At 31.3% G+C, this 15318-nt stretch overlaps 1 protein-coding gene across 7 annotated transcripts in view; it reads right to left on the reverse strand.

The window, feature by feature from the left end:
- Positions 1-3598: 3598 nt before the first annotated feature.
- LOC106074522 (sushi domain-containing protein 2-like) overlaps positions 3599-15318 on the reverse strand; it is a 96182-nt gene continuing 84462 nt past the window's right edge. For all 7 annotated transcript variants that reach the window (XM_056040130.1, XM_056040134.1, XM_056040127.1 and 4 more), the window contains exons 15-20: positions 14912-15037; positions 13881-14123; positions 13149-13328; positions 12857-13013; positions 12184-12276; positions 3599-11799 (exon numbers count right to left, since the gene is read on the reverse strand). In XM_056040130.1, coding sequence (XP_055896105.1) covers positions 11715-11799; positions 12184-12276; positions 12857-13013; positions 13149-13328; positions 13881-14123; positions 14912-15037 — 884 coding nt within the window. In that variant the 3' untranslated portion in view covers positions 3599-11714. The remainder of the gene's footprint in view (positions 11800-12183; positions 12277-12856; positions 13014-13148; positions 13329-13880; positions 14124-14911; positions 15038-15318) is intronic.

The raw sequence follows: 15318 nt of genomic DNA on the forward strand, positions 1-15318 counted from the left end.
GGCCCCTTGAGGAACAGCGCCTGGATTGTGACAAGGTTGTGGGAGCTTTTTTACAACTCCGCGCAGCGCAATGAGGATGCTCTCACACCCCCTTAGGCACCCCCACGGGAGTCTTGTTTTGCTACCCTTTAGCCTAATCGTTTCCTCTTACGATCTTTTCCACCCGGGCGCCACTATGAGACAGAGTACGTAGCATGCTCGGGACAAAGATAGACTTGAATAATAAATAGAACTGCCTAGAATTAATCTTGTTTTAAGAAGCACACATTACTGAAATTAAGTTGCATGCCAAAATTTCGTACAACAAAGTAGCGCTGACAAAATGGTGTCTTTAAAATAGCGCCGAGGAAAAAAAAAAAGCGCGGACTGTATCTCATATCAAATAGCCTATGCCTTGATCTAAAATCATATTTATGTGGAGGCAGCAGAGGTTTGAATTCTGAGTTTTCCTTCTCCCTCGGGCAGGAGTAACTCGTTAGCTTTAGGTGGCAACCTTTTGTCTTACACGTTAAGCTTCTAAACGTTATCACCGACAGCCCCTCAAAGGTGGGGAGGGGGGGGGGGGCTGGGGGTCGCGAGACAGAGGATAGATAAGGCCATAATCTCCAAAATCTCCAAAAGCACTAACTCAGATTAACAATATCTGTTTCAGAACAGAAAAGAAAATAGATTCTAGAACCAACATGTTAGACTCATGCAGATCTAGGTATTGTAAAAGACTGAATCATTTATTTCAAAAACAAAATGCTGCACATATTAGAATGACTGGTTGTTGACACGCAAGTCCTGGGTTCGATCCCCATACTAAACAATTTTTGTCAAGGACAAATGAAATATAAATGTTAAATGTTTTCTTGGAGGTTCAGCGAGTGCCAATTTAAATTATTCTGACAGCGGATTCAAGCGGTGGTTGATTTTGAAACCAATACGATGCAATGCCCACACAATTACATCGTATGATCTCAAAACCACCCATTCGAAGTTTGTGTTTGTTTACTTGTTTTTTTCTTTTCTAGTGGTGATTGATTTTGGAAACTAATACGATGCAATGCCCACACATCCACGTCCTATGACCTCAAAACCATCCATTCGAAGTTTGTTTGTTTTCTTTTCTAGCGGTGGTTGATTTTGAAACCACTACGATGCAATGCCCACACATTCATATCGTATGACCTTAAAACCATCCATTCGAATTACTTATTTTTTTAACAAAAAGGTACGATCTTTACATTGGAATATCTTTACATTTAGATTACTCATTTTTTGTCACACACTAATTTTTTCTTATTGGCTGGAGGAGGGCCCACCAAGATGTTCTTGAACCTGGGCCCACGGGTACATTGCTACGCCACTGCTCTTATCTAATTTTGGTCAACAGTGTTAAACTGTTTTTAATTATAACTGTGTTTTGTGAATGTCTTCAAAGCGCGGAAATCCAGAGGCCATGTAACAAATAATAATTCACGTCACAGCGCATGCCATCTGAGTCTATTTCGCTAACAATGGAACTCTATACTTCCCCGTAACCTCGTTCAAGTTTGTGTAGATCACTTTATGGATTCCTCACATCAATTTGTGGTGTTTTATAAGATTTAAAATCTACAGGATCCACAAAATGTATCTCATCTCATATGTCCTTAGACTTTCGTCCTAGCGGTGCTGTGACCAAATCCCTTCACTTTTCCCGGTCAGCAGCTGTTCTTAGCAGGATATCAAGAGAGAGACTGGCCCATTGTTTTATGTTATCCAGCCAGCTTTTCTTTCCTCGTGCTCCCTCCACTGTACCTTGAAGAATGACTTTTGATAGTAAGTCATGTCTTACAATATGGCCAAACCAGCTCAGCTTATGTCTCTTCACAGTATTAAGTTCTTACTTTTTGCCAGCCAGATTGTTGACTTGTAAAAATACAAAGTCATTTGTCTTCTTTTCCTGGTAACTGACACCCAGCATTTTTTTCTGTAGCATTTACTCTTAAGGGTTTCAGCCTCAGCGTTCAACTTTCACAACCATATAGGACCACAGTTTTAATGTATAGGGCTTGAATTACACTGTAAAGTTTTTAACACATCTTTTATAAAAGGTAGAGCTATGGCCTCTTTTTAATAGGAAATATTGAATAAGCTTTTGCAAAGTAATTCGAGCCTGCTGACATAAGTAAACCCATTCGGTGGCCCTCCCTTCGCGTAGCATTAAACATGAAATAATAAACACCGTATATAGTCTTTCATTAACCATGATATAACAAACACCGTATATAGTCTTTCATTAACCATGATATAACAAACACCGTATATAGTCTTTCATTAACCATGATATAACAAACACCGTGTATAGTCTTTCATTAACCACGAAATAACAAACACCGTGTATAGTCTTTCATTAACCATGAAATAACAAACACCGTATATAGTCTTTCATTAACCATGAAATAACAAACACCTTATATAGTCTTTCATTAACCATGAAATAACAAACACCTTATATAGTCTTTCATTAACCATGAAATAACAAACACCTTATATAGTCTTTCATTAACCATGAAATAACAAACACCGTATATAGTCTTTCATTAACCATGATATAACAAACACCGTATATAGTCTTTCATTAACCATGATATAACAAACACCGTATATAGTCTTTCATTAACCACGAAATAACATTAACCACGAAATAACAAACACCTTATATAGTCTTTCATTAACCATGAAATAACAAACACCGTATATAGTCTTTCATTAACCATGAAATAACAAACACCGTATATAGTCTTTCATTAACCACGAAATAACAAACACCGTATATAGTCTTTCATTAACCATGATATAACAAACACCGTATATAGTCTTTCATTAACCACGAAATAACAAACACCTTATATAGTCTTTCATTAACCATGAAATAACAAACACCGTATATAGTCTTTCATTAACCATGAAATAACAAACACTGTATATAGTCTTTCATTAACCATGAAATAACAAACACCGTATATAGTCTTTCATTAACCATGAAATAACAAACACCGTATATAGTCTTTCATTAACCATGAAATTACAAACACCGTATATAATCTTTCATTAACCATGATATAACAAACACCGTATATAGTCTTTCATTAACCATGAAATAACAAACACCGTATATAGTCTTTCATTAACCATGAAATAACAAACACCGTATATAGTCTTTCATTAACCATGAAATAACAAACACCTTATATAGTCTTTCATTAACCATGAAATAACAAACACCTTATATAGTCTTTCATTAACCATGAAATAACAAACACCGTATATAGTCTTTCATTAACCATGAAATAACAAACACCGTATATAGTCTTTCATTAACCATGAAATAACAAACACCGTATATAGTCTTTCATTAACCATGAAATAACAAACACCGTATATAGTCTTTCATTAACCATGAAATAACAAACACCTTATATAGTCTTTCATTAACCATGAAATAACAAACACCTTATATAGTCTTTCATTAACCATGAAATAACAAACACCGTATATAGTCTTTCATTAACCATGAAATAACAAACACCGTATATAGTCTTTCATTAACCATGAAATAACAAACACCTTATATAGTCTTTCATGTAGATTTTAATTGATGAAACAATCGAGTCCACAGACACCCCCAAAGGGTAAACACAAAAACAATGACTAAACTTTGAATGATATTTATAATGACGTTATGCTTTTAGGGGCGGTTGCAAACATAAAGAGCCAATCAGCCTAGTCACAAACAAAATGGCCAGGTAAAGGCAAAAGTTTATGTCTGCTTAAAAAAAAAAAGGTTTTTATAACAATTCATCTTTTGACTAAGTCAACAATGTACAATAAATACATCAAGTTTTAAGTCGATTGAAAAGATTGTTTTGTTTTTTCAACTAAGATAATAATCAAACATTTCTCAGAGAATACATAAAATTCAATTTCAACAATACACCAAACAGCATTAAAACAACAACAACAAAAATAACAAGAAATCTAGTCAAACACCACTATCTACAATGTTATGCTGAACATTATTTATAAGTTAACGCTAACTCCTGAGATGGGCATGTAGTCGAGATTAAAAATAAAACAGTAAAACTTTGATGTCATCTATAATTAGTTGATGTCAGCAAATGATGTACATACAAAAGAAGTGGTTCTCCCATTTTGTTTTCCTCGCAAGGTGAAAGGTTAAGTTACTTACTAGGACTGTCACATGAAGTCTGAGTCTGGTAAAACATTTATAAGAGACAAAGATGTAAAAAAAAATGATTTCCTAATATAGGGAGATGGAAAAAAAGGAAATGTTCATTACGGAAGGAAATAACCATTTTTGGGCAACTTTTGGACATTCACATTCATTATACCTGGGGGGTTTAAATAAAAGTTGTTGACATGTAAATGCAGCTTGATGAAGACCAAGACTAAAACATGAATGCAAAGGCTTATTAAATGGACAATATCAATGCAGCCATATATGTAACACAAAATTAGCTCCAGGACAAAGGTTTGAAGAAAAAGCCTTGATGACAAGTCTTTAATATCTAAATATATTTATAGACAATATTACATATTTTAAGTGTCCTTAAAATTCATTTTTTTACAATGCAGAATAATTTGTATTTTTTTGAGTAGTTAAAAAATAAAACTAATAGTAATGTGCAATTGCTTATGAAAATGACACCATTGAAAACAATGACTTTAGATGCATTTACGATAAGTCAAACTTAACAATAGGATGTAATATACAGATTCTAGTTTCAGTCCAAAATAGTTTCACTACTTAAACTACTTCTGACAATTACGTTATGAATGAAAGTCAGGGTCACGGGTAAAAGAAAAAGAGAATTTCTATTTATTACTGTAAAGGGAACATGTGCATCAGACATATGCAGTATTGGAAGGTGAAGAGTAAGGGTCTTTGTAAAAAAAAAATATTATTATACTTGTGATTTGCCAACCTCAACTGTTTAATGAATAGGATAAGTTAATAAGTTAAATAGGAACACAAAAAAAAGAAGCAGGATCAGGTTGATCTTAATTTTACCCTTCTTATCAACACAGAGAAATAATAAGGGAAAAAAAAAGGCACAGATACCACATTGGCTAAGACAAATATGTGACATTGGGTCTGAGGTATATTATAGAAGGTAACAGAAGTTTAATATTTAACTTTTCAATTAATGTATCATTTTCAGCTTTTTTTTTTTTTTTCTTTTTTTAAATGTATGCAATTTTAAAATTTTCATTTAAGTTTCCACCTTAAATCTCAATGAAAATAAAAAAGTGGAATTTTTGTCCTATCAATAAAAACATGCAGTGTTCTAGTGCACTAAATAGCATCAATCCATCATTTAATGCTAGGTCTCTTCGATGAATCAAATCCTTATATTTATATTTTCATCTCATATTTAGAAAGAAAAACAAGTGAATCAATAATTATTTATAATTTAAAATATTTCTTACCACTAAATGATTTCAATATGCTGTCAATTGTATTCTTTAAATGTTGAAATAATCTTTCATAATCTAATTTCAAAGAAAGAAGCCATTAATAATTTTTACCTCTACATTTTAGACATTGCCCTTTTTGGTCCTTGTTAAAACAAATAGTTTTGTTTGAAGTATATTTTGTGAATTTAGTTAAAAACCAGATTTATATTATAATTAATACTTGATGATTTTACCTTTACAAATAAAACTGAAAGCTAACTTTATAATTTAAATTTCTCACTATCAATTCTTGCCATTAGTGAAGAGCAAATTAATTTGCAATTTAAATGAAAAAATCTCAATCTAATTATAAATGAGTGCATTTGCAAACTAACTATATTGTTGACTGTCATTGTGTGTTCTTTAAAGAAATTGTGTTTTTTTTGTACTTAAGGTTTGAGTTTTTTTTGGATATGAGAGAATACCAGAAATAATGCACACTGATCATTACCTATGAAAGAAGACTAGTTTGACTTGAGTTTTACATATGCTACATCACATTTTCCATACTCACAGAATAAAAATAGCTCATAACTTTTTTTTTTAAAACTCAAAACTAAAACTGTCATCTAATTTCTTTAGATAACTTTTTGTCAGACTAAATATATGTAGATTTTACATGTTATTTGTATTTTTTAAAGTTCATTTCATAATACTAATATTTATTGATTTGGTACTAAAAATGGTTAAGTTTTAGAAGCTTATCTATATGTTTTGCATTTTAGGTATTTTGTGGTACGTACTACACTTTCAAATACTTAATTATTGGAATATAATTTTTTAAATAAAAGTCAAAACCAAAATTGTAAGACATTTTTTTTTCATAATAGCTGAGCTTTTTTTTTATCTTTCATTTGCTAAGAATATGTCATTGTTCATGGAATTATAAAAACTTCTTCACAGTAGTAACTAAAAAGGCTGCATTGAAAATCAGATTGAAAGCCTAGCTTTAAAAAAAAAATTTAATCTAAAGAAAACCTACTTAACAATTTATTAGCAACCCCTTACAACAAATACAATTAAAAAAGGTTAATAAATATTTCACATAACGATGGTGATATTCAAATGCATCTTTCTATTCATTTGTTTCATTTGACAGTTTGTGGTTAAAATGAAAAGTTGAAAGGACAAAGAAGGTCTTCATTATAATACATTTCTGATGTGTTTTAGTTGGGTTTTTTAATTATAGATGTTTGATTAAAGAAAAGACAATAACAAGTTAACACACACACACACAAAATGCAAAGAAGAAGAATAAAAGTAAAAAAAATACACAGGAAAAAAAACTTTCTTTTATAAATAGAAATATAATTTAGACTAGTAAACAAAATAATGTGTTTTCTCTCACATGCTGCTAAATCTGGCCACACAATGATTTACCCTATCTTCATAGCTCATTCATCAAAATATTTGAAAATGACATTTCTCTACAGTTTACCATTAAAATAACAACAAAGATGCTGAGATTTTAAAGAAAAAAATGTTTAAAAAAAAAATTGTGTTACAAGTTATGTATATTACAAAGGGAAAGAGAGGGACTTGTGGGAGGTTTGCATTCAGTTTTTAAAAGGTTTACATAAGAAAAGCTGCATCTATTTGTAGCAAGAATCATGCTTGAGTCAGCAAAATTTTATGAAAAAAAAAGAAAATTGTGAGTCTAATATAAAAACTTTCGTGGGATAACTCAAAAAAGAATACAGTTTAACTCTTGATAGTCTGACAATTATAGGATGAGGAAGAGCCGGATTGCTGAAAATGTCGAATTAGCAAAGGTTAGATGTACTTCAAAGAATTTCACCATATATGTCAAGAAAAGTGGGTGTGGTGGCTGATTGGTAAAGCACTTGGCTTCAGAGCTGAAGGGTCTCGGGTTAGAATCTCAGTGAAGACTAGGATTTTGAACTTTGACATTTTTAGGCCCCCTGATCCACCAAACTCTAATGGGAACCGTACCTGATTTAAGTTGAGAAAAGAAAATGAGGTTGGTCATTGTGCATGTCACATGACATCCTCTTCAACCATTGGCCATAGAAACAGATAACCTTTATCTATTTTGACCTATAGATTGTAAGGTCTAAAAAGGGGTACTTTAATTATGTCAAGAAAAGTCTATTTATGATATGATATTTTCTTTTAGACTTTTTAGGGTAAAAAATAAATAATGAACGAAAAAGGAAAATTTATTTATATAAACAAAAAATTATATGACTTCAGTTTTCACATACTGTATTATATTATAATTTAGGCCTACCTACATTTAAAAACTATACCTACTACAGTATACATGAACTACATGAGTTTATGTGAATGCCATGTTGAATTACTGAGAATGTTGGACTATCAAGAGTTAAGTGTAATTTGAAAACATATTCAGCTGTGTCTACTGTATGCAACTAAATAAATAGCACTACAATAATTTCAAGAACATATGCATAACATGTCATTCAATAGTTATATGTATATATTTATACTGATAATATGATAACAAATTAATAGATGCACCGGTACAATAAGGCTTGGCTTTCTCCTTTGATTTTCCTAATACAGATTAAAAGACAACACTGGCGGTAGCGGCATAAACAGAGTAAGTGGGGGGAGACATGAAGGGGAGGGGGGGGGGTTTGAGGTGCAGAGATCATTAAAACTTAAAGAAGTCAAATAAAATAACTATAGAAATAGAAGCACACAAAAAAAAGTGTATTCAAAACTAAAATAGCTAAGCAGACACCTTTCCCCGTCAATGTTTAAAATGTATGATTGGTAAGCTTTCTTTCATTCTACTTTAAATAATTTGCAATGACAATCTACTAAATTAACAAAATAAGACTTTCTTTTTAGTTATACTAAAAACTTTCAAAGTATTTATACATGGTACAAATTTTATTTTACAACACTAAGTAGCCTTCAGGTTGAATGTGTAAAAGGAAAAAAAACAACACACATGTGAAATAAAAGATGACAGTAACAAAAAGTGACTAGAATCAACTAGTTTAGGCTACTTACATTATTTTTATACAGTTCAGTTGTGGCTATATTAAAGTAAGAGAAAAAAAAAAGCAAAAACAAAATGTATACTGGCATTGATCTCAGATAAACTAATCACTTGCTACTCATCTATAATATATCATTAAAATAGTGTGTAATGCTTTAGCAATAAATACAATTTTTGTTTATTTAAAGATTATATAGCACATTGAATAAAAAGGCTTTTGATATTATGACAAATAAATTATTTATAAATAGCAAGCCATACATTTAATATTTTTCAGAAAAAAGTTATATGACAAAGTTAAAAATATTTAAAAACAAATGTTCTTTTTTTTTTAATTTAAAGTTTAATATTTTATTAAACAAAAAAATAAAATTTAGTTTTAATCAAATTAATTGTTACCAAAGTAAAAAGACATGAGCAAGATATTGTGTATTTGTGTATCACACTAATTACTGTGCAAGAATTACACTGTTACATGTTGCCTAGAATAATTTAAAATTGTATAATCAGCTATTAAATACATTCAAATCTATGGCAGACCTAAAGCTTATGTAATATAAAACATTCTGCAACAAGACAATGTCTATATAAAAACTTCACTTCTCCAATCTGAAAACAAGAATAATTGTTCTGTTCTAATGCCAGACAAGAAAAAAATTGGCAATATGGCGAAGACTATTTATAGTACAATGTACAAGAATGAAAAGAAAACATCAACAAACAAGCAGCAAAACGTAGCAGATAATCTGTGGACACTTTGGTTCTAGTTTGTACACACTGCTTGAACCAACAAGGGACTAGAAAGAGATTTTATTATACATTGAACACAGTTCAACTTTCTCTTGGAAGCAAATGAAATGTGTGAATGAAAAGAGATTGTCATTAGAGGACAAGACCAGCGAACACAGTGGAAATATATGCATTACTAAGTCTACCACATTCATTTTTGTTAAACTACATTATTGATTCTACTACAACTCAAGGACAGTAAATATTCTTCTGTTGCTAATATCCCTTTAAATAGATTACAAAATGGATCAAGACTTCAACTGTGACAGATTCTGACCAGATGTCTAAAGTACAATGCTTTGAGAATTTTAATTAATTATATTTATATAAGTAGCATTTTTTTTGTAGAAGTATTCCCTCAGAAATAAGAATAATGTGTTACTCTAGCTATTAATTTGAGTACAACATATAATCAAAAATATTATTTGTCAAATGATTAAATTTTTTTTTCTCTAAAATCATAGAGGCAGGAAATATTTATGAAATATACCATATATTTACACCATTATTTCCTTCTTATAAACTATTGCATTCATTTTGCCAATTACAGCTTTTTATTAGCAGCTTAGGCTCAACTTTCATGTCTGTATTTTAAAACAGACCAGATCCTAACAAACAAATTAATAGTAGGTGAACTATCACAGAGAAAGAATGCTCTTTTTTTTGTGTGTATAAATTTGCAAAACTTAAACAAGACCAGAATTTCCTGCACATTCTTACCAATCGCTTTAACATTTTCCAAGTTAACCCTTTATTTTTTTTTTCTTTGGCAACCCAATCAATATTAAAAGGCATGACTGGTATCAAATTAAAGAAGCGAGTACACAGACTTGACACTCATGACGAAGCTTTGTAATAAATGTACATATTCAATGAACAGCAAGGTGCAATGTGAGTGTACGCAGCCAAATCTCAATGAACCAAGAGAATTCGCCATTATGCAATAACCTACTAGAATGATTCAAATAAAAGTTCTATAGTTGTTACTAATTGATGTGCAAAAGAAAAATGAAATAAATAGTGTATGACATTGTATTGAAACAAATAGGTTTGCTAAATAAATAGTTTTTTTTTAATATTATGGCACAATGAATGAGGAAGAAAAACCACCCTTATCCTCCCCTCCCCAAGCTTTTTTTCAGTTTTAAAAAAGAAGTTTTGATGAAAAAAAAATTTGTTCAATTGTAGATTATGCATATCAAATGCTACAATATTCATTTTCAATGAGAATGAATTGTGCCACAATAAATGTACAAACTATTTACTAATTTACAGGTAAAATTAAGCTCCAGCAAAACCATTTCAATGACAATAAAATATGATCATTGGTTTGTGTAGGCCTATATATGTGGTTTAAACAATCCATTTTTTACAAACTTTATAGAAAGGCTTTTAACATCATAAGGTATAACAGCATGATACAGACACACACAAACTTGTAAATCATCACACTCAATAGCTATGTACACACTTACAGTAAGTACATTATATACCATCATTTTTCAACACACAGTAAGTAGACTTAGCAATCTAAACATAAAGTACAAAGTACTTTAAATCCCTTTCATCATACAGTACATACACTCAAATTGATCCACATCAAGTGTACTCTACAAAAGCATTCTCAACACATGGTAGACACACTCTGAGTGATCTCTCAGCACACAGTAGATAACACACTCTAAATAAACACACACCACAGACTGTTTCATTCTTTACAGCAGTAATTATCAGAAAGCAGATTTCTTTCAAGTCTAATTCAGATGTCTATTTAGGAAAAAAAACAAAAATGAATCTGTGTAGCAGCTTTGTTCTTCTCAAGACTTAAAGCAGGAGAGAATCCATCCAACGTTTATAAATAATCCTTATTCCCAACATTTCAAGGTCCTTTTGAATTTTATTTTGAGCTTTTGTGTAAAGCAGATTTTTGAAGTCATGCTAGTAGTTAGTGGCCTAAGAGATTGATATGAAACTGCTCATGGCATTGTGTTTTCTTGCGTCACACCTTGTATTTTCACAAAAAATATCCACAAGGAAGTACAAATCAATGGGGTTAAGAAAACTGATGTGTGCCACCACAGAGTATCTGATCAGGACCCAAGTGAACATTCAAGTGAACATTCATGTGAACATCCATTCAAGTGAAATCTTAGCTGTTATGATGTCAGCATCTTTGATGAATGCAAGTGAAATCTATGATGTTACGATGCAAGCCTCTTTGATGAATTCATGGCATTCTATATGCCAATACAGCAGCCTGAGGCTGGACACTAAGTGTACTATGCTAAGGCACAGGATTCAGGGCATGATGAGTTTCAGTAATACAGCTATGCCTTAGGTCAGGTTTGACTGGCATTATGATCATCAACTTTTCATAGTGTGGCAGTTTGTCTGGAGGTTAACAACAAACAAGTTGACATTCGTCTCAGAAATATTCCGAATAAATATTTGGATCCACATAAGTAGGCCGAGGAATATGGAAACTTCCTTTCTGGTTTAACTTCTGGAGGCTGGGAAGAGCAAAAGAATAAGTAGTCAAAACCTCTTTGAAAATTTGTATACACTAGAAGCATGTTTATATAACAAAACAAATTTAATTGAGATAATGATTTACATATATGAGTAAGCTTGAAATGATGTAATATCTATAGTGCAATTATGATTATAATGAAGCGTACATAAAATTATAGAAAAATTTAACAACAAATAATAGGTGCATGCAATGTAAAAAAAACAAAACAACTGTGGATCATTTGCTAAGCTGATTGTCTTCAAGACCTTAAAAGTTTTCATTTGTAGGCTTCAGATATTAGGCCTACAATAAACAGAATGATAATCTGTTTCCCATGATGGCCCTAAACATGAAACAAATATAATTGTAAAAGGGACATTACCTGGACATGAACAGACTGTTTTCAAACACTGGAGTTGGAATGTCAGAGATGGGGAAAATTGTTGGAAGATCTAAAGCCTGGTCATAATCAGAGCTGAGAAGTAAAAAAAAAAATTCAACATTTACAAGTTCCAATGTCAGTTATAAAAGAACACTATTTAGTAAAATAAAAAAAATAATTCAAATTTAAATGTGAAAAGATGAAACTAATAATACATGAAACAAAATATTTTCATTGCATGAAATGCAGAAGAAATCAAGAAGAGACATGAAGATACAGAGAGTAATAAAATCATAGTAAAATCATTGGCAAAAAACAAACCAAATTTGTGCAGCTGTTTGAGACAAACATCCATAAAAAAGCTAACAAGATTCTAGAAATAAAAAATCACCCTTTAGGTCAGGATTTTGTAATTTTACCATCACAAAAGAGATACAAGACACCAATAGCAAAGACAAACAAGACACAAACACTCTTTTGTTTTCCTGGCAATAAAATCATTAAACAGAAACAATCTGATATAAACTTTTCACATGTAAATTATGAGTGAGTCTGGTGTGAATGTACATTTTTTTTTTAGTTATAATGTTGCTTGGTGTAATGCACAAATTGTAAGACAAATTTCCTTATGGACAATAAAGATTATTATTATTATTATTATAGGCAAACAAACCTTTTATCTGTCATCTTCTGGTTCATACAATGTGCTCTCTTGCACACGGCTCGGATGATGACCACTATGGCTACTAGGAGAATAAAACCACCAGCACCTGCTCCAATGCCTATGTAGACCAAATCTATAAGAGTCCCTTTGGGTTCAATACGTTCAACTAGAGAAAGAAAGGCAAGCAAACATATAGTACAAAATATGGTAATTATGTTGATGAATATTTTATAGTGAACAAACGAACAGAAACAGAGTAAATAAAAATATAAAATAATAAATTCCCACTAATTAACCTCACCTTTGACACATGAAGGCATTGAGCTATTCCACTGACCATCAGGGCCACAAATTAGGACTGTGCTATTGCCTTCGGATGAATAGCCCTGGTCACACTCCACAGTAATGGTGTCACCAACCTTCAGACCTGTGACCGTACGGTTCCCATTGTCAATATCAGGGACATAGTCACATCGTGTCACTAAAAAAAAAAAGTTTGGAAATTAAAAAAAAAAATTTTTTTTTTTATTTGAAGTTGCAAGTATGATAAACAAAATAATGTGCTTTCTCTATTTTTGTGAACAGCTCTAAGTTGAAATTAAGTTTCTGTTTTTTTTTTTTTTCAAAATCTTTTTAATGTTTAAAACGTGAAGCAGAAAGAATGGCTGCTGTTAACGCTTGTAAGCTTCTAATGTTCATCTATAACCAAAATTTGTTACAATTTCTATAGTGATTATTTTTCAGACTAGTTTCGAAATAATTTACACGTTGATATAACTGTGTTTGAGTTTCTCCTGTATATGAATAGTACATCTTCATTCTTAATGTTTGAATCAATGGAGTCACTTCTCTATATTTTGCCACAAGTGTAACAGATCAACTGACAAATATTCAAACAATAATAATAGTCTATTTCACAGATTCCAGCATAATTACATAATAATCTCTTTTAAACATCAGCAATTTATATGACATGACCGTTCAGCCTCATTTAACAGTGTCAGATTGGTATGAGCTTAGAAAAAGAAATTACCAGGTTGAATTTCATTGATTCTTTCTTCAAAACGTTCATTGAAGTTTTTGGTGCTCAAGGCGATGGACTCCTTCCCGGTCACCTCATAATCAAATTTACATTGGTTGTTGTTTCCACATATTTTGAGGGTGTCGTTTCTTGTTATCTTGATTTCATCCGCAAATGTTGGCGTGTAGTCTAACTGTTCAGACATATTATCAGATACAAGTTCTGTAAACAAGCTGTCATTCTGACTGACCTCCCCTGAAATTTTACAAATCAATGAAAAGCAAATTAAAAAAACAAAACTTGAAAACAAGAAAACAATTACATAAGCAGAGAGTATATAAAATAGAAAATAAAGTTGGAAACACTTTCTAGTCTTTAAACACAATATTAATGATAGAAGTAGAGCAGCCTACAAGGCTTAACAAACAATAGGGACTAAAAATAATTCAAACATCTTGTAGCTGAATGTTATCTGATATATTATTTAATGAACTTCTATTCTTTTATATATTATCTATATGTTTCACATAAGCTGCAGGCAAACCGCAAGCTTTAAACATAAATTAAACACATTCATTTGTAGGCTAGAAGATGTTGTTGCTAGTTTAAACATGTAAGAGAAACAAGCTGGAGTAATTTTGTTAATTTTACTCATTGTTCCTAAATCAATTTAAAAAAAATCACAACTAGGATTTTTGTCTCCAAAGAGAAAAGGAATATTTGTTAAAAATTATAATAACATATAAATACATTTCCCAGCAAACTAGACAACTGCCTGACACACCCTTATACTTAACATGACCATTAATCATACATTCTCTTGACCAAACCCATCTCAACACATCATGAACACTTCATTAGAAACACAGCTATCTCGCACACTACTTGTCTGAAACTGTGTTTTGAAACTAGCCTTATCATTGCTAGTAAAGAATAATGAATGTCACATTTTACAATAAATGGCAAAACAATTGTTATTGAATGGCTTTAAATGGAGACTTTAAATAATAGAAATATAAAGAGACAACAAAAAAAGTACATACATGACAAACCAAACTCATTGTGAATATCTTTCATACTGGCAAAGGGAGACAACAGAATCCCATTGCTTGCCATCAAGTCATCTTGTGGATTTCCATTAAAATTTCCCAGAAGTCCTTCAAGTTTGTCTGTAAGATTAAAAAAAATGATTAAAGCTGTGCAATGAGATTTAATCATTTAAAAGGATCAATATCACACACAAAAAATAAAAAAAATTTTATGCATCTTCCAAGTGAGAATTTGCAGGCATGTGGATGCATTCTTTTGCTCTATGGCCAAGTTTGTAGAGACAAAAATAATCAATGGCCCGAAGAAGAATTTGTATAGAAATATCAGTGATTGGTCGGCCCCTTGATTAATTTAAGACTCAAATTCATGTTCATCATTTTTGGCAAAGTCTTAACAACAA

Source organism: Biomphalaria glabrata, chromosome 9 (assembly GCF_947242115.1).
Source record: "Biomphalaria glabrata chromosome 9, xgBioGlab47.1, whole genome shotgun sequence".
NCBI classification, from domain to species: domain Eukaryota; kingdom Metazoa; phylum Mollusca; class Gastropoda; family Planorbidae; genus Biomphalaria; species Biomphalaria glabrata.